This window comes from Fusarium solani (genome assembly GCF_023522795.1).
Source record: "Fusarium solani strain SB1 chromosome Unknown bctg00000000, whole genome shotgun sequence".
NCBI classification, from domain to species: domain Eukaryota; kingdom Fungi; phylum Ascomycota; class Sordariomycetes; order Hypocreales; family Nectriaceae; genus Fusarium; species Fusarium solani.
This window is the reverse complement of record NW_027072157.1, coordinates 6,099,681-6,118,733: the sequence shown is the minus strand read 5'-3', so window position 1 is coordinate 6,118,733 and position 19,053 is coordinate 6,099,681. Positions and strand designations below refer to the sequence as shown.

General features: G+C 51.8%; 6 protein-coding genes across 6 annotated transcripts; 2 read left to right on the top strand and 4 right to left on the bottom strand.

Annotated features, from left to right (window-relative positions):
• Window positions 1–144: 144 nt before the first annotated feature.
• Window positions 145–1,599, bottom strand: MRS44_001951 (uncharacterized protein; the record flags this gene model as incomplete). Its single annotated transcript, XM_065623891.1, has 4 exons — window positions 145–1,061; window positions 1,113–1,205; window positions 1,260–1,496; window positions 1,545–1,599. The coding sequence occupies 4 exons, from the start codon at window positions 1,597–1,599 to the stop codon at window positions 145–147; spliced, it is 1,302 nt and encodes a 433-aa protein (XP_065480303.1).
• A 558-nt stretch (window positions 1,600–2,157) lies between these two features.
• MRS44_001950 (uncharacterized protein) lies at window positions 2,158–4,059 on the bottom strand (the record flags this gene model as incomplete). Its single annotated transcript, XM_065623890.1, has 3 exons — window positions 2,158–2,975; window positions 3,028–3,568; window positions 3,739–4,059. 3 exons carry the CDS (start codon window positions 4,057–4,059, stop codon window positions 2,158–2,160), a joined length of 1,680 nt encoding a protein of 559 aa, XP_065480302.1.
• A 358-nt stretch (window positions 4,060–4,417) lies between these two features.
• Window positions 4,418–8,102, top strand: MRS44_001949 (uncharacterized protein; the record flags this gene model as incomplete). Its single annotated transcript, XM_065623888.1, has 6 exons — window positions 4,418–4,706; window positions 4,775–5,672; window positions 5,725–6,651; window positions 6,743–7,349; window positions 7,408–7,426; window positions 7,477–8,102. 6 exons carry the CDS (start codon window positions 4,418–4,420, stop codon window positions 8,100–8,102), a joined length of 3,366 nt encoding a protein of 1,121 aa, XP_065480301.1.
• A 1,375-nt stretch (window positions 8,103–9,477) lies between these two features.
• MRS44_001948 (uncharacterized protein) lies at window positions 9,478–11,502 on the bottom strand (the record flags this gene model as incomplete). The annotated part of the gene is made up of 2 exons (XM_065623887.1): window positions 9,478–10,243; window positions 10,292–11,502. The coding sequence occupies 2 exons, from the start codon at window positions 11,500–11,502 to the stop codon at window positions 9,478–9,480; spliced, it is 1,977 nt and encodes a 658-aa protein (XP_065480300.1).
• A 2,182-nt stretch (window positions 11,503–13,684) lies between these two features.
• Window positions 13,685–14,588, bottom strand: MRS44_001947 (uncharacterized protein; the record flags this gene model as incomplete). The annotated part of the gene is made up of 4 exons (XM_065623886.1): window positions 13,685–13,722; window positions 13,771–13,832; window positions 13,886–13,982; window positions 14,033–14,588. The coding sequence occupies 4 exons, from the start codon at window positions 14,586–14,588 to the stop codon at window positions 13,685–13,687; spliced, it is 753 nt and encodes a 250-aa protein (XP_065480299.1).
• Window positions 14,589–15,823: 1,235 nt separating this feature from the next.
• On the top strand, window positions 15,824–18,517 carry MRS44_001946 (uncharacterized protein; the record flags this gene model as incomplete). The annotated part of the gene is made up of 6 exons (XM_065623885.1): window positions 15,824–15,879; window positions 15,935–16,166; window positions 16,773–17,110; window positions 17,164–17,683; window positions 17,731–18,231; window positions 18,284–18,517. 6 exons carry the CDS (start codon window positions 15,824–15,826, stop codon window positions 18,515–18,517), a joined length of 1,881 nt encoding a protein of 626 aa, XP_065480298.1.
• Between the last annotated feature and the right edge of the window lie 536 nt (window positions 18,518–19,053).

The window sequence follows — 19,053 nt, the reverse complement described above, 5'->3', positions numbered from 1 at the left end:
GCATCCCGGTTTCTAGTATTCGGGCTTTTCCTTACAATCGAGTTCGTTAATCAACATCCTCTTCAAACAGCTAATACTCCATTCCCAGTTTGAGGTTGAGTTTCGAGCAGCCTTTACAGAAACTGCCGTCTTAATTCTTCCGATTCAGCAAATCTCGAAAAATCCCCACCTACTCAGAAGCCCGCGGCCAACGACATAGGCCGCAAAGGAGATAACATAGGCCAGCCCGGCAAAGATAATGAGACCCTGGTAAGACCCATCTTCAGCTCCCAGGATAGCTCCTGCGATGGGAATACCAATAAGAGTACCAAAGCTGCAAAGGGTATATTCCGTGCCATTGCGTTTCCCGTAATCTTCAGTCTTGCAAACTTGGCTTATGCATACCGGTGCAAACGCCACTGAGGCACCCGACCAGAATCCGTAAAGAATAGTAAACGACATGGTCATGGCATGACTTCCATGCGCTGGGAGCCATAGACAGAATACCAGAGTTATGCAGGCAAAGGCTATAACCGTCATGGTGTTGACGACTCCAAATCGATCTGCGACGTAACCCGGTAAGAATCGACCCGGGACTGCACCGACATTTAGAAGAGTGTTGAGCATGTAGGTGTCTTGGAAACCCCAGTTCGCATGAATGGCGTAGGAGCATATATATGAGATGGGAATGAAGATGGCGAACTCAACAAGGACCAGACCGAGTGTCATCGTGGCATAGTTGATATCTTTGAGCTCTTTGAGCGCTTTGAAGTCGACAGTCGAGCCGGCTTTCTTATTCGGTGGTAGCCTCTTGCGTAGCAAAACACAGGCAATCAACCCATGGACAGCGCAGATAAGAGCAATGACTCTAATGGACCAGCCGAATCCGATGCGAGGCGCGAGGTAGAGGATAACAAGGGGCATCCAGACGCCGCCCACTCCCCCAGAAGTGCAAGCAAGGCCAGTTGCGAGACCTCGCCTTTTCATGAACCAATGGTCAATGACTGATAGAGCGGGATTGTAGAGGAATGATGCTGAGATACCCCCCAAGACGCTAAAGGAGAGAAAGAACTGGTAGAATTCTTGAGGAAGACCACGTTGGTCTACATAGTCACAACAGGAATCCAACTTACCCTCAGCAAAACTCATAAAGATCAATGAGATGACGATACCTATTGTACCAGGAACAATCAACAATCGGATGCCGTGCGAGTCAAAGATGGCTCCTGTTTCTAAGGTCAGCAATTGAATATGGCGACCCATGAGAGAGCAACACGAACCAATCTGAGCACCACAAAAGAACAAAAAGAAAGCATAGCCGCTGAAAATCCAACCCGTGGTGGACTCGGGCATCCCACGAAGATGGTGCTCACTCAGCCAAGCCTGAAGCACAGCCAGAGAGTTCAGCAGACCCATGGATGGAATCATGGCGCACCAAGAGCCAAACACAATGAACCATGCTTCTTTTTCGCCGTCGGGATAGTCATCTTTTGCAGGTTGGGGATCAGGGCCTTGGCCTAGCGCTTTGAATTAGGACGGTCGATATCAACAGGGAGAAGACATACATTCTGATTCCAGTGCCTCACAACGAACATCTGACTGCACATCTTGACCCCGCATGATTCTCGAAATTCCCGCGGTTTGATGATTTGGTTGAACTCGAGATGGGGTTCTCTTGGGGAAGAATGTGTTGAGACAGATAGCCTTTTTATGCTGAACAAATCTAGCCTATTTTTCTATTTCCGGGTGCCCAGCCAACATTTCTCTTTTGTTCTTGGTCATGTTAGAGTGACATAACATAAAGATGCTGTCACCTCCAAGCTGAAGCCAATCAAGCAGCAACAGCATCTCCGCTTCCAGGCTCCAAGGTACATAAGGCGCAAGAGGCATCTTCTGGTGGATCAAAACCTAGAATTCAAGTGGATGTCGACTTGAACTTAACCCGTTCTGGTTTCATGATTCCAAAGAGTTGTGGGCTTGCCATCAATCTTCTCCCCGCAGCTCCATCGACCCTGGCTCACCCGGACCTCTGCACTCAGCGATAGAAATAATATGTTCTATTAGCACCATCTATACAGTTTGTTTTTCGTTATTTTGGTTAATATTCGCTTTCAGAGGAATCATGGTTCAATAATAGCCACATATATAATACTCTCTAGGAATCTGGTAAAATGACGCTCACGGCATCATACTATAGGTTGCTTGTACTGGCGCAACCACCGTGTTGTAGAATTGTATCCGGAATTGTTCGACATTGAACTGTCTTGTCGACTTAGGACCTTGGAATGAGGACTTGATACACCTCTGAACCGCATTGCCGTATGAATCGCCTGCCTCGCGGTAGACATCGTCAAGTCTGTCGATGGCGGTATCATATTGATCTAGGATTGGAGCTGAAACGGCTTGTCCCCTCAATTCATCATGCAAGGTCTGTCGAAGCTCTTCGAAAGGTGTTTTGAGACATAGCTCAATAAGAATCACACCGAGAGTAAAGATGGTCTTGTTGGGAATTAGGCGGCTGAAGTCTCTCGTTGACGACGAAAGTGGCTGATCCATCGTTGTCGGTTTGTGAAATGCATACGAGTTGGATGGGAACTGTGAAACAAGTTGCATCCCTTCGCTTCCCTCGTCGACGAAGAACTTGATCTCGTCCTGACCCCATCCTTCTCCCAGCCACGGACTGTCGCTCAGGTGAAGAACGGACCATGCAATGGAAGTGGCAATAGCATATCGCTGTTTGGCCGAGAGAGCAAGATGCGCGTGGGCCTGCCGTCTGTTCTGGTTTAGGAGCAGGTGTCTCAACGAAATTGTCCTGGTAAGACCCGATAGTTCTTCTGAGTGTTGGTTGAGGGAAAAGTGCGAGAACTGCCGGTCCTTATCGGCCTCTGGGTCTTGGAGACAACCAGTAATACACCACGGAGCGCATTGTGTTCGGACTTGGCCACACAAATTTGCAATAAACTGTGCCGGCGCCGGCGGCGGAGTCGTATCCTGGACTATTTTGATGAGCGATCAAATAGTAAAACTCGGGGTTTTCTTGAGGCCTACCAGGTTGAGGAGTTGTCGAGTGAGTGCGATATGGTAGTCGATAGATCATGTCAAGAAGACTGGATGTTGAAGAAGACTTGGCCTTGGCCCTAGCAGGACTAGTAGTGACCGTCTTTGTGTTTCCCTTTGGCGTGACGTGAAATTTCCGCCATGAGTGTTCCGATTCTGGATGCGTCTCATATGACAATCCTGCTGAAAAGGCCGATTGATAGCGCAAAGGCCCTAAATTCCAGTCTAGGTCTATGGTTGCTTGATGAGATGATGGGCAGTTGCACTGCAAGGCAGATTTTAGTGCTCTGTGGAAAGATCTCAGACATGATCGGATCGAGTCGCAATGCTTCGGGTTGAATCCCCTGATGAGGGCTTGGACTTGGCGAGTGTCATCTTCGGCAGATACCTCGGTCCGTTCAAGACAGTTCCTCAGGTCTTGGTTCCACTTCCTGAGATCATCGATGAGGGATCGGTTCTTCTTTGAGGCAAACGAGCGCTTTACTCGACGCCACTCCCATAGAGCCCTGTCCGGATCACCTGTCCACCGAGGCTGTAGTAGAATATATTAGCTTGAGCTCTTTATTGATAGCTTCAGCACACTACATGCGGTGTGACAAGGCGTCTTGCCCTTGATGGAGGGTTGAAGCAGCGGGACTAACAGGTTCAACACACCTTGCACTTTTGTCAAGGAAGACGTAACCTAAGCTGAAAAATACTCACCTTGCCATTAAAATCAATTTCTAGATCTCTCAGTAACTTCGACGTCCTCTCGTCCATTGCCTTGATGATGACGACGAGGTCCTGGTGGATGCCGGGAAACTTGGCACTAAGACATTCCTGTAGCTCGTCCACAGAAGGATTTTCCAGCCCAATGTTGCGAAGAGTTATCTCCAGTTGACTCTTTTGCATAGTCAAGTCGGCACGGAGAGTCTGAATGGCGACGTAGTAGTTTTGGTGAGTCTCGAAGGGCTCGGCATACTTCTCCAATGCCCAGATGGCAATGGGAATGCCGCCAAGGACGAGGCCTGCGACCTCAGCCATGACATAAACGCTGTAAATATCCTCAGCGTTGCGAAAATGACAGTCGCTACGACTCAGGGCCCCGGCGGTTTAACGTTCGTTGAAGAGGGATGACGGGTGACTCGGTGAGGGAGATTGATGGTGGCCCCGCTGCGTTTCGGTATATCAGGCTCTGACCAGGCTGTGTGCGCCTCACCCTTTTCTGGACAGTGATTGGATGAAGGATCAGTTCACTGCATGAGCTGCAAACAAAACAGTTCTCATAGGTTGGCAACCCCTCTTTTACCGAGGGTTCTCTCCAAAGACCAGAGGCTACGGCCATTCTACGACATTCGACGTGGGAAGCTTGCCCATCAGATTATTCTTCAACTCAACCGCCATGGAGGCCGTCCCAGCCAACGAAACGACGCCGTCGCTCTCCAAGTCATTTAATGAGTGTATACGGCTATTCAGGACTTTCCTGTTGGCACTCCACGACGAGAATTGTCGTGTGGTGCGGCTGAAGCAGGTTGATCTCATCGAGATATCGGACCAGTGTGGAAGAGCCAAAATCTGGGGAGACCAGATGAGAGCAGATCTCCCAGAGAGGGCTCGAGGCTCACTAGCTGACACACTCAGGCACGATAATGATCTCAAAGACTTGGTTGAGGCTATTTTCATGCGACTAGGTGGACTCCTCCGCCAAGGCAAGTAGATCGATCAACGCAACTGGGACATTTATCTGACCCTGTTCCAGCAACATTTATCGCCGAGAAAAAGTACGACCCCGTTATTGGGTCAGATCACGATTCAATCAGCAGCGTCAGCGCCGACGACTCGGATACTGGCTCCGACTCCGGTTCAGATGCTGATGACCAACCTCGGCGTAACAGGATGCCAAAGATCCGTCTGCTCGTTCAGCAAATCACGGATCAGATTCGGTCGCTATATGACCTGTCCTCCTTGCTTCAGCGGCCCAGGATAGCAGACAAATATATTCGCTCTGTCAGTTCCAAGTCACACACAGCCGCATCGGACACGCTGCCGCTCATGGTTTGCTTCAGCAAGTTAGATGAGAGTCACGCCATAGAAAAGATACTGCAGTGGCGCGGCTTGACCAAGAGCGGGCAGAGCCTCAGCTGTGAGAATGAGGCCCCTGCTGAGGAGAGACACAGCTTGGCAACTGACGAGGTCGGTGACATTCTGTGGTACTGCCAACGACTCGCAAGGGCGAACACGAGGCGCCGAGAGCAGCTTCAGCACTGGGCCGATCATCCGTATGTTTCCACGCAGGATAAAGCCACCTCGTCCCAGACCTTACCGGTCTTGGTAAAGCCTCCTGTCAAAGCATCAGAAATCAAGGAGGAGTTAGGAAGCCAGGCATCCACCCTCAAACCGCCGAGCTTCAAGTTCCCGCCAGCAGGCCCAACGTCAACCGTGTCCAAGCAGAGCTTCTCCACAGCTGCCGTCTCAGATGTCCACGATACCAAGACAAACGCTCGGCCCCGGACAGTCTACGCTCCCACGAATGTTGGCCAAGGCAGGTCCAACGCTATCCCGGACCCCCCGAAGACGGACGGCAAAGCGACCTTTCCATGTCCGTACTGTGGAATTACCCTCGATTCTAGCGAGATGCAGAGGAGGCAGTCGTGGAAGTATATTGAGTCCTATCACGCATTAGTTAGACCCTACTAACCACACCCATAGGCGCCATGTATTCCGTGATCTCCGTCCATACATCTGTACATTCGAACACTGCCAGAATCCCGACAAGTTGTACGTCAGCCGCCACGAGTGGATATACCACGAGCTCCAGATTCACCGGCGCAAGTATGTCTGCAAAGAGTGCCCCAAGACATCCTCTAGCAGGACGGAAATGTCAGCACATGTCCAGGCGCACTATGGAGAATCCATCGCACCGGCGCAGTTGGGTGTGATTCTGGATCTCTGCGATCAACAAGATGATGGCATGAATGGTGAGAAAGAGGAATGCCTAGTGTGTGGAGAGGAGCTCTCGTTTCTGGCGTTGCAGGGACATTTGGCCATGCATATGGAGGATGTGGCTCTCTTCATCTTGCCCAACACCCAAGAAGATCAGGACTTGGGAGGAACCAACGACTCAGTGCAAGCGGAAAAACTCAGCCATTCCAGGTCGCAGACAAGCAGCCTCGGCTTTTCTGCACCTGGAGATTATGGACAGAACCCAGCCGAATTCTCCAAGCTACTCACCAGCGAGGAAGCAGGGTTCAGCTCCAAGTTTACCCACTGGAATGTTACCGACGATCCAGAAGTAGTATCGTTGAAAACCCTGGTCAAACAACTTGAAGACCAGGACGAGAAAATCAGACATGCTGCTATTAAAGCCTTGGGCAGCCAGCCAGCTTTACCATATGAGATCATCGAAGCCATGGGGGCAAGGTTAAAATGCAGGGACGGCGGTGGCTGGACGGTGCTATCGTGGGCCGCCGAGAATGGTCATGAGGTTACCTTCAAGCGACTCATCGATAATGGGGCCGATGTCGAGTCTAGGGACGATTTAGACCGGACGATTCTACATTACGCCATCAGGAATGGAAACGAAGCCATTGTCGGGATGCTACTAGATTTAGGAGTCGACCCTGAGCCTAGGGATAAGTATGGAGGGTCGCCTTTGCATTGGGCCGCCTGGAATGGAAACAAAGCCATCGTCAGAATACTACTCGAGAGGAGCCGATTTTGACTGCAGGGATGAGGACGAGCAGTCACCTCTACATTATGCCGCCGAGAGCGGAAGCGAGGCCGCCGTCAGAATGCTACTCGAGATAGGAGCCGACGACCAAGTGAGGGACAACGCGGGCCACACGCCGCTGTCACTGGCCACCGAGCGCGGGCATGAGGTCATCATCCAGCTTTTGCAGCAGCATGCGGACTCCCCAGCGAATCGCCAGTCGTCCAAGGCCTACCATTCAACCCCGCATAATGTCAGGGACGTTACCGCTAGCATCTCTCTTGCTGAGATCGACCTCAATTCCGTGCCTACCCTCTACAAGAAGGTTGGGCAAGATTGGCATGCCCTCTTTGACCCCCAACTGCAACGAGATCTCGACGTCGATCTAGTCCACGTACTTGAACATTCCTTTCCTGTCACCAGCGTGCGGTTCAGTCACGATGGCATGCACATAGCGACTAGCAGTCACCGCACAGCCCGAATTTTCGACATACAGACTGGTGAGCAGGTGCGTGTCCTGGATCACAATATTCCCCATACGGACCAGAGTATATATATAAGCAGCGTGTCCTTCAGCCCTGATGATCACTACCTGGCTACGGGTGGCGATAATGGTATGGTTTGCGTGAGTCAATTTCCTGCCTGTATCCAGCCTCAACTTAACTAAATACTGACATGGCCAGTTGTGGGGCATCGAATCTGGTACAATCTTAGCCCAACTCGAGGGGCGTAGGGGGAGATCCACGCGATAGAATTCTCTCCTGATGGGAGAAGTATTATTTCGGGTGCTAGCGATGGGACTGTCCATTTGTGGGATGTCAACACCCGGGCTAACACCCGTACCCTCTCCACTGGAGATATGATCGTATCCGTCACCTTTTCACCCGATATGCAACTTATCGCTTCAGGGTCAGAAGACGGAAGCATAACGGTCTGGGAAACCAGCACAGGTGCACGTCTGACGCGCCTTGAAGGCCCTGAAGGACACAGAAAGTCTATTCTTTCGGTCGCCTTCTCGCCCGACGGCGAGACCCTTGTCTCAGCCAGCTTCGACCAAACTATCAAGTTGTGGCATCTCGGCATGCCCATTCAAACTCAAAGCACATGGGAAGTGAAGTGTATCAAGACTCTCCAAGGTCACATGAACATTCTCAACTCTGTTACATTCACCCCTGACGGAAACGGGCTGCTCTCCGGGTTTAGGGATAGTAGTTTGGAGTTCTGGGATAGAAAAACAGGCATGGCACAATTCATGCTTCAAGGTCATACGGATACAATTTATTCGGTTGCCGTTAGCCCCAGGGGAGGCATCTTCGCCACTGCCTCTGCCGATGGGGAGGCTCGTGTTTGGTCGTACGGTCCGTACTTGGCAGAGTGAACCCAGCATAGGGGATAGCCTTTCCGAGTCCTCCGCTGAAGAAGCGCTTGCCTTGTCCCAGAAGGAATTCGAATAGCTTATGTAGATAATAGATAGGACAGCGACATGCAAATATTGATTTTAAAAGCAGCCGTTAAATTAAACAAGAGTCTGGGCTTACCCTACGAGGTTCACCATGCCGCGTTGCCGCGCCCTAGGAAATCATAAGTCGTTCATACGACACCGGAGACTCCATAAAAATGACGTTAGGGCTCAGTGATGGTTCAAGACGTTAATTGGCTTGCTGCATGAACCGTCTGGGCACTGACACGTGAACCCGTAACCCCAGAGATCAACGAGGCAGCGATGAAAGACACGGGTTCTGCCCTAATAGTGCCTGCCGGGCTCAAGTAGTGATAATCACCGGGAAATGAGAATAACTGATGCCATATCCGTAAATAGCTAAGAAACAAATCCTCAACCGTAGAAGGTGTTGAGCAAGGCGCAGACCAAGAATCAAAACAAACAACAGTTTGCCGGGACCTTTTTCGGCCTGATTTGGTTTCTATTAATTGAAGTTATCTTTAAATCAGGCGGTACTTATATCAAATAATGACTAGGAACCGTAAATATCGGGGAAATCAACGTGCTGGTCCAACTCGTAATGCCTCCTCACGATGGCTTCACCGCGAGTTTCCTAACGTTAGGCAGTGCCACAGCCTTGAAACAAGTCGACAGAATACGCGCCTATTCTTCGAGTGAAGCCTGGCCAACCAAACTGCTCAGGCTATTCTTGTCCTACACTATCAAGCTCGGTGTCACACCCCATGCACGCCACCACCACCCTGTTTGAAACGCCAACTCTCGTCTGCTGTACTACCCAAGGCAGAGCCATTTTCAACACCACTAAGACGGCGCCACTTCAACCATACACGTGTCTAGCGCGGCTTAGATCTGCAGCCAGCTCCCGTCGGGCGGCTTGGGTGGGAGCTCCCAGCTGAGCTCCTGTCCCCCAGCAACCGGGTGGGCTGAGCTCCTTCAGGCAGCAAGATCTCGGGCGGTCAGATCTAGGACTAGGAAGATCCTTGTTGGGTGGAAAGTAGGTTCAGGCATCAGAACCGTTAGAAATTGCTTTAACGTTCACTCTTTTCCAGCATGACTCGTAGAGGCAGACAGTTGTTGAGGCGGTTTGAACGGAACATCACCCTGTTTACCCGAATTCGCTCGTATTTCACTTGGGGATTGTTTACTCAGCAAAATCCAGCATATCCATTAATCCTATCCATAAGCCATCGTAGCCATCGCAGCCATATCATCGTACTGTATAGACTAATGCATGGAGGCATGTACAGTGCGCCTCAGATTACCAGTCCAAACCATCATATGCAACCCAACATTAAAACAGAGCAGCCAAGACGAGGGGCAAGGCGTAGACCAGGGCCATGTTGATGATGGAACCGTGGCCGGCCGTATTGGCGGGAGTGGTGCTGCTGCCGCCATCACCTGAGCCCGAGCCCGAGCCTCCGGAACCCGAGTCGGAACCGGAACCCGAGTCGCTGCCGGAGCCAGAGCCGGAATCAGAGCCAGAGCCCGATCCAGAGCCGGAGCCTGAACCAGAGCCAGAGCCACCGGAACCTGAATCGGAGCCGGAGTCAGAGCCACCAGACCCTGATCCAGAGCCACCAGAACCACCAGAACCACCAGAGCCCCCTTCCTTGTTATCACCATCTTCATCATCACCAGAGCTTCCACCACTGCCACCACTACCACCAGAACCACCCCGGCTTCCCGAAGATCCAGATCCAATATCCGAAATCCTAGCCTGGGCAACAGTCAACTCAACAGGCTGCTCACCACACTCCTGCACCATGTCAATCTTGGGCTTGTTGTTGCTCGTCTGGAAGCTGTTGCTAGTAAGATCCTGGAACTTGCCGTCTGTCTCCTGCAGCTCCGAGTTGTACACGTCCGAGCCGTCCACAATCATCTTGAAGATGCACCCCTTGACCACCTGGTTGACCTCGGTCTTGTCAGAGCTGGAGCCCGCGGGCTTCTGCACCTTGACCGAGGCGACAACGCGGACGTAGTCGTCCTTGGGGATCTCGAGGGGTGACTCGACGTTGATGGTGCAGTCGGCCTTGGAGTTGGCTTTGGGGGAGAGGACACTGCTTTTGTTAGTCAAATGCGGGAGTGACATAGGGGATGAGACTTACATGGCCTTCTTTCCATCGACCGTGCTGAACTTGGCGTTCTCACCAGGCTTGGCGTTGTCAAGAGGAAGGTCGATGGACTTGTTTGTCGCAGCAGCAGTAGCAACGGTCGTGAACGAAGTCTTGTCTCCAGAACCGCCAACAGTTTTCGACGCTACGGCGGTCTCCTCGGCGTCATCATCATCACTGCTACCCGTGGTGGCCGGGGTATCATCATCGCCCGTCCCCGTGGTCTCGCTGCCATCGGTCTCCTCAGGCTTGTCATCGTCCGTCGCAGTAGCTTCACCATCATCATCGTTGCCTGTCGTGGCGTCCGGGCTCTGGTACGAGGGGTTGGTGGCAGCACCAGTAGGCTCTTCTGTGGTCTCGACCGTCTTGTGTTCGACATCTTCGGTATTCGTAGGCTCGGGCGTCTCGGTATCGGAACCTCCAGTCTCTTGAGGTGTCTCTTGAGGTGACTCTTGAGGTGTCTCTTCAGGTGTCTCGGTCTCTCCTGATCCTCCAGTTTCTTCAGGGGTGTCGTCGTCGCCATCCCCCGTCTCGACGGTCGGCTCGGGCTCAGTATCACCGGTGGGCTCAGTGTCTTCGCCATCGGAGGATCCTGTAGGGGCGGGCTTTTCATCGTCTGTTGGTGTTGTAACGGCCGGGGTTAGCGTAACTGTTCCATCATAATCGGCAGGCGGCCGAGCCTCAGGTGTCTGTGTACCAGGCGCCTGGGTAGTAGGTGCCTGTGTCTCAGGCTCCGCGGCTGTCGTCGTCAGGTCCGCTGGAGCCTCGGAAGGCTCACCTGGAGTTTCTGACGGGGTTTCCGCGGGCCCCTCCGGAGCAGCTTCGGACGGAACTTCTGGAGCTTCCGAGGGAGTTTCAGAAGGAACTTCGGGAGCAGACTCAGAGGGTCCTTCACGAGCCCCGCCGGGCACTTCTGGTTCTGGTTCTGGTTCCCCAGAAGGCACTTCCGGATCTTCCTCGGCTGCCGTTGGCGACACTTCAGGCGGCGTATCATCAGGTAGTGGCTCACTTTGTGTTGGCTGCTCAGGCTCGGGTTCAGGTTCTGTGTTGGCGGGGACGTCGCCGCCAGCGTCGCCGCCAGTCTCTCCGCTTCCGGTGTCATCGCGTGTGACGATATCTGGAGCTGGGGCTCCTGTGTCGGCTGCCGTCTGGGCTAGGCCCTTGACGGCGAGAAGGCCCAAGATAAGGCCGCTTGAGGGACGCATGGTGTTGACTTGTGCGTTCTGGGGATGGCTTAAGGAATTGCCAGAGATCAAAGAGCGAACCGTAGATGTTTTGTCAGGAGCTGTTACCTATCACCAGTCAGGGCTGGACCTCGTCTCTATATATACCTCTTCTCCCCAACTTTTCCTAGCAACGGCAACCCCGCCCTATGAGTTGTCGTCTCAGTAGGCGAGGTTTTGAGGCTTAGAGCTGAAAGGCCCATGATGCGAGCTGAGGCAACACACCCTTAGTGCCAACTTTGGAGCGGTAGCACGGCAGCCACCATGCCAATGGGCGGGTCCCCCCAGCGTCTAGGGCTGAAGGATCGGTGAGAGACGGCCTCAGCGTTTGCTTCTAGGGCCCAATAATAGCCTTGTCAGCTGTTCATTCATCCACCTCTGCTCCACTGGGATTCAATGCTTTGCAAAGCATGTCTCCCAACCTCGCCGGGGGCATAAACCACAACGAGAACGACGCAAGAAGGCTGGACATGCCGCGGGGGGCTTTGCGACGCCATGGTTGGGTTGCCTCTTTGTTGTGGTGGACGCCACGGAGATGCAGGTTATCGCTAGTCCAGTAGCCAAAGCAAGCCACGCCACTTGTAGGTCGCCGACTAGAAAGCCACATCGCCGCTTTTTGACGGATGCTTGAAAGACGGCTGAAGGGAGAGGCCTTGGCATGCCCAAGTCAACCTTGCACTATGGACTAGACCGCACAGTGTCTCTCTAGGCGAGGCAGCCTTCAGAGATTCTAGGCCATCCAAGGGCTGTCGCGGTTATGGCAAGCTGGTACACAACCCGTCTCAGCGCTGGGGCCCAGGACCTCTCAGACGCCCGGTAATTCGTTTAAGCTTATGCGGCTAGCATCAATGTTTATTTACCCTTGTCAGACAGGCTACAGCCAAACCAGGTCTAGAGTTGCGTGAACTGAGAGGGCTTTGCTCACCAGGTCTCGAACCCGAGTGGGCCTCTTGAAGCGGCACGGAGGAGACCCGCGCCTCCGACCAAGGATTTTGTCAAGGAAACTCTCAGAGGAGTAACAATAGGCGAGAGGCTATTTGGGAAGAGCCTTGCGAGAAGCTGTCACCTCGGAACGAGGCTCCCAGGAACGAGCCTCGCTTGGAAGTGCAAAAGCGAGCCTTGCAGTTCTGAGACAGATAGACGCACACATGCAAAGACCCAAGCTGAAAGGTTCCCCAGATATCACGCACAGAATTCAAACAGGTAAAGTGCTCACTCAATTGTCGTCACAAGATGCCTCTCGCAGAATCTTACCCACCATGAAGTTGTGACTGACTATTCATTCTCTTCTGAGAAATGACTGATTCAAGAGCAACCCAAAGAAGCACGCCAAGAATGCCAAGAATCGCACCTACCGAGAGACCAGCCCAGACCCCAGGTCTCCCTGGATCAACGCCGATCAGCCAGCATCTCGGTTCGGTTGTCAGCCCTACCAGTTCACTAATTACCACCAATTACCACCAAATTCTTGACCCCATAGAACCTCGTCTGTCAATACCATGCACTTTGGGTATTGCCAGCCGCGGACGTGGCCGGCAGTCAGCAACGCCTTGCATCACTTACCTGAAGGCTACAGGCTCCAAGTAGGGCGGCAGATGCGGTTGCCGCGGCTTTACGTCAGAGTGTAAACAAGTAGACCAGGTTTTGCCTTGTGGGCGCAAGCCAAAGGCTGACTGACGTCCCATGTTGAGCTTAATGGCCTCAAGAGGCCTCAAGAATTGAGAACGCAATCCGCTTCCAGAGTACAGCTAATTTCATGGGCAACAAAGAAGTGACCTGTGGTTTTTGATTGAGTCATCCACATCTTGCTCGTTTCTTTCCTCTTGGTATGAAGAGGGGATAGGCAACCCTCTATTAAGCCACTTGAGCTGCGGCCGACCGGAGCTATTACCTATTCCATCAGGTCATAGAGTAATTTCCGTGGAGATTAAGCAGGGAGAGAACGAGAAAATAATCTAGTCAAGACAAGGCCAATCAATTCCTGTTTCGTCCGTATCGACTCAAGAGTCATGCAGACCTTGAGTGGTGTTACCTATCATCTCAACCAACAACGGGTGCACCAACCGATCAGGCAAACAAAGAGACCCCCCTCTCCAGAGGCACCATCGGCGGCCAATTCAACAGTTCCAGTGGGGGAGCGTCTTGTTCCTGTCCGCGTACTTGTTCACTTCGCACCCTCCCCCTTGAACCACATAGTTAGGCCTGGGTTTCCACACGTTTAGACCTTCCCGCACGGCCGAGCCCACTCACATGGCATTTCTCCTCTCTTGGAGATGGTAGAATACGTCTTGGGCGGCTCCGAGCTTCCCCGTCTACATCACAGTTAGCATGCTTCAGTCTTGTATAGGGTTGGGAAGATGCGTACCCGGGTCGGTGGGAATATGGCCGGGTGTCCTCGCTGTCTTCCACCGGATGGGGAATGGGGTCAGGCTTCACTGGGTACGGTCGCTCAACTTGCTGGTCTATATACATCATTAGTTCTACGTCCATATTTCCAAGACTTTGCACTTACGGATGGGGACATATCCAGTATATTTTGGCAATTTATCCGTCAGTTGAGGTCCTACCCTGTAACGAAAGTGAGGGTGATGGGGATGATGAGGGCGTTCAAGGTGGTGAGGACGGTGAGGGTGGTAAAGATGATCCACCGCATCATGAGGCCGGAAAGGACGGCCAAGAGGCTTGTGGTGAGAGTCAAGCGGCAGCACGCACTCGGCCCTGACATGAGACTTGCTATAGCTCGTCGAACAGCTGATACCGCTGATACCCTTGGAGGTCGCATCAACGACGAACTCAGACTCGCTCACACGGAGCGTTCCATGACCGTAGTCATCAACGTTGAACTCAACATCGAGCTTGAGATCCGAGATCGTAAGCTTGTTGCTGCAAGCCGCGCAGTGAAACTTCTTGTCGTTCTCCTCAATGTCATAGACAGTCGTGAGAACAGTGTCGGTGATCTTGCTCTTTTCAAAGATGACGGCGAGCCTCTGGGCTTCAGACGGGGCTGTGTCCTTGGCCCCGCAGAATGCAGCGTACGCGAGGAGGACGATACCAAGGGTGAGCACCATGATGAGAGCTATTATCTTTGTGCGGAGCCGGGAGATGGAATGCGGTGGTGTTTTTTTATCAGAAGATTCTTTCATGCGAGTTTACAGACCATATCTAAGCAACTGGAAAAAGCAGGGGATTTATACCTAGAACCTGGTGGTTGAGATGAGAACAGATTGCCTCATAGACTCAACAACAAAGGGAATTCGAGGGGTAATGACATCTTTGTGGGGCGCAACTGAGGTCTTCAGACGACGCCACGAGGTAATATCAACCAAGTCTGATGCGTTTATTGCTGCCATCTCCGAGAGCTTATCAGACGTCTTTGCTAGATTTGGCGCGACGGGGTTCATGATGGCATGGCGCATTACATCGTCTGCGGAGAAATTGCCCGCCCGGGAACAAACCAGTCTGGTAATGTCAACGGCTATGACAAGGCCGAGTCGGATGATGAGTGGGAGGCCTCGACGTTGAAAGCCCCTTGGCGGCCCGGCTCGGCGGCTTCCATGCCACCTTTAATCCTCAGCGTATGGAAGGCAAAAATGCAGCTGCTGTTGATAAAACTCAATACTGACAGACTTCAGCTGGTAAGACGTACTCCACCGTCCTCGTCAATCTCCAACTGATCACCCTGAGCCAAGCCGAAACAAAGGAAGGCCATCATGAGCCAACGAAAGCTGCTGCTCGTGCACACCTAAGATCGAAGATATTGATCTGATTATTATTGCATATTAATCACACTGAAATGCAATATTTGGTTAGATTATCACTGCATTGATCAATTGTCCTGGACAAGGTACCAGATAATCCCCCGCTTGGACTCAATCGCTCATCTCAAACGCGCCATTGCGTTCAGTATCAACGCAGATGCTAAAGTCAGCTATCTGTAAATCCAGAGACATAATGGAGGTCAGGTTTAACTCCTGATAGGTCCATTGGTATCTTCACCATGTAGCCAAGCTTCGTCCCATTGGCTTGGTGGGCGAAGACGGCCGGCCTCTAGCATCTGCACGTCAGCCGAAATGGAAGCCAACACGTCAATAGCCGGCCTCCCGCCTCAACCACACCTAACAGAGGAAAGATGATTCCGCAGCGGTCCAAGTCGATTCAAGAATAAATACAGCAGCCCATCCCACTCTGGCTTCCACATATCGGACACTCATCCCTCAGCCTATTCCAGCTTGGAATTTCCCGACTGCCTTTTACTTCTTCGACGATCCGCCCCAACTCTCAGCAGAAAGTTACTTCAACGAGAATGAAGTTCTATGCCGTCGCTATTGGTAGAACCACGGGAGTTTTCGCAACTTGGGAGTAAGTTGCCTGATAAAATCAGCTGCGTGGACCTCGAACTAACGAGTTTGTATAGAGAGACGAAACCCCAAGTACACGGCTACAGTGGCGCGATACACAAGTCGTTCAAGTCGAGAGAGGAGGCTCAGGAGTTTGTGGATCAACACAAGATAGAGAGTGACCCGGTCGTCGGAAAGATCATCTTTGAGGAGCCTCAGGAGAAAGTCGGTGAATGGATGAGAAGCTCGCCCAGCCCAAGATCCAGCCGTACCAAGCGCGAAGACAGCCCGACTAACATGGCCGATGAAGTGAGTGGAGAATGGTTGTTGCGTCTCCAGAGAAGGGTAAAGTCCGTCGTTTGAAAGTTGCGAGACGGACAGGGAGATATGAGAGAAGAGAAGGGAACTAGTTTCATGCGAATCCTTTTCAAAGATAAATTGACATTATTTCCATTTAATTATACTTCTGAAGTGCTCTGGTCTAGCAGCAAACCTCATCATGACCAATTCATTGTCGTGCCTTGGAGGGAATGGGTCGTCCATTGCCAGTTCAATGATTGAAACACTGCCATATATGTTGTCGATCATTTCCTCTCCCCATTTGAATATGTATTGGTCTTCAGTACACTTCAAAGAGCTTATTAATCTTATCATGAGTCGTGGCCCTGCAGGCGGACATAACGGAGATTACTGGCCAGCACATTCGTAAGCCCAGATGAGGGTCAGATTTCCCCCGACTTCACATTCTAACCACGCATCGAGCCAAATTCCATGTCACACTCAGTCTCGGCTCGCGCACTGCCGCGCCTCGGTACGGCGTGCGATGAGTGTCGCCGTCGCAAACAGCGATGTGACGGACAGCAGCCCGCATGCCGCGTCTGTCAAGAGTCTGGGTTGATATGTCAGACGACGCAGCGCGGTACACGAGGGCCAAAGAAAGGCTACATAAAGGCCTTGAAAGATCGAGTATCGGAGCTTGAGGCTCTCCTACAGAGTCATGTTGGCACCGAACAGCAGCAGGTGGAACAACCACGAGAGTCTAATTCAGAAGGCCTCTACGACATGATATTGCCGACACCGTCCACAGGACTTTCGGATGAACTCCTGAATAACGATATCCCGTTCTGGCTGCCAGAGACGACTGAAAATGCCGAGGCCTTTACTAGCCACTTGGCTGAGTTGACGTCGGCTTCAATGCTGTCTCTGACCTCTTCCAATTATCCACAGATTACGAGCATGATGCACGCTGAACTGTATGATAGTTCCTTAAAAAGCTGCTTTTATAGGGCCTTATTGACCTTTACAGGGATCAACTCTATTTCGACCGTGTGCATCTGTCTATACCCATTCTCCATCAGAGACGATACTTATCTTGGTCCAAGACTACTCCCAAGACCCCGTCACGCCTTTGTCTTCAACATGCTATATGGGCACTAGCATCTCTTCTCTCGACCCAATTTACCCATCTGACGGGATCACTTTACCAAACTGCTAAGCAGATGTTGGAGTCTCTCAGCCTGGAGAGCAAAGATTCCCATAGTCACGACACAGAACTCGTGCAAGCATGGGTGCTGATTGCTATTTACGAGTCGATGCGTACATATCACCAAGAAGCATGGATGAGCGCTGGTCGAGCCTTTCGCTTAGTCCAAGCCTTTCATTTTCATAAGCTTGATATGCCGGCCAAGAATAACCTCACTCCTCCACCAGAAACCGACACATTCATCGAGACTGAGGAAAAACGACGCGTCTTCTGGATGGCTTACTTCCTTGACCATCTTTTCAGTGTACGAAACGACTGGCCCATTACTTTGAACGAGCATGTGGTAAGTGCACCTTTCCATGAGATGCTGATGAGCTGACAGTCTTGCAGATCTGCACTCGTCTACCGGCCCCAGAAAGCAAGTTCCAGAGCGGTCAATTCGCACTCGGCAGTTTCTTATCAGAAGCCATGACCGAGTCTAGTATGAGCGCATCTTCACCATTCAACGAATGTCTCATCTTAGCCACCATCTGCGGTCGCAGCCTGCTCCACGATCATCAAGACAAAGTATCAAAAGCTTACGGCGATCTGGGTTCGGAATGGGAGCAGCAACGCCAATGGCTTGACCATATCCTCACAACCAGGCTTGAAGCATTATCTGAACGCTACCCATCTCCCATTGAGGCGCATGATCCGCTCCTGTTGTTTGCCAACATCCTCAGCCAGGCCACGGTCGTGTACCATTGCAAGGGCATCACCGAGTCCACGGCCAACTGCTCGACCTTGGAAAATTCTAACTCCGGGTATCTCGAGATCCAGAGTCGCGCTGTAGCTGCCATCAAAAACATCGTCAGCCTCGCCAAAGCCATGAGCGAATTACATTTCTCCAAGGTAAGCTACACCAAAACGTCACATCTGGGCCTCTACCAACATCCATATCCAGATTCACCCCTTGATGCCAATTCCATTATTCATCTGTGCCGAATTTCTCTACGACAACTCTTCTAAGCACGAGTCTTTTCATCAATGTTTGCAAGAGTTGGTCTCCATCTTCTATGGACTCACAAATGTGAACAACCATGAGCAGAGCTACGTGGACTTATTACCTCGGTCATGCATCTCCAAAACGAAAGAGCTGCTCAAGCATGGCATTGAGGCTAGTACAGTTGAGGCATAACACTCGGAGGACCGGCAAAATTAGTGAAATCTTCATTATACCCCACCATGAATGTCGCAAGACTGTAACCTCTGCCGTGTCATGCTCCAGATGTGACGATCGGACGATCGGACGATTGACGTTGGACATGGCTCAGATCGAAGAAAAACGGTTCGTCACAAGTCGACCGCCAGTCACAAGCAAGGTTGTACAAAACCGGTCAAGGAAGTCCTCGGGACGATCTAGCCAAGTCAAGACGCCAGCCACGCACAAGAAAGCAGACTAGCAAACCCAAGGAGCCAATTACTCTCGCGTGAAACTAAGCATTTAATGGAGAAGCAGATTATCCCTGCTCCGCCTATTCCATATCTCGCATGTGCTATCGATGCCACGGAGGCGCAGTGCAGTAGCACGAACTGAAAGTTCCCCTCCTCATCTCGGCTATTTATCCACCTGGATTCCGCTCATCCCCCACATCAGACGGGCCGGCCCGCTGAAGGTTCTATCATTGCGCGGTCGTTGACAAATCCAATCCTTCTTCCATCCACTTCTCCTCT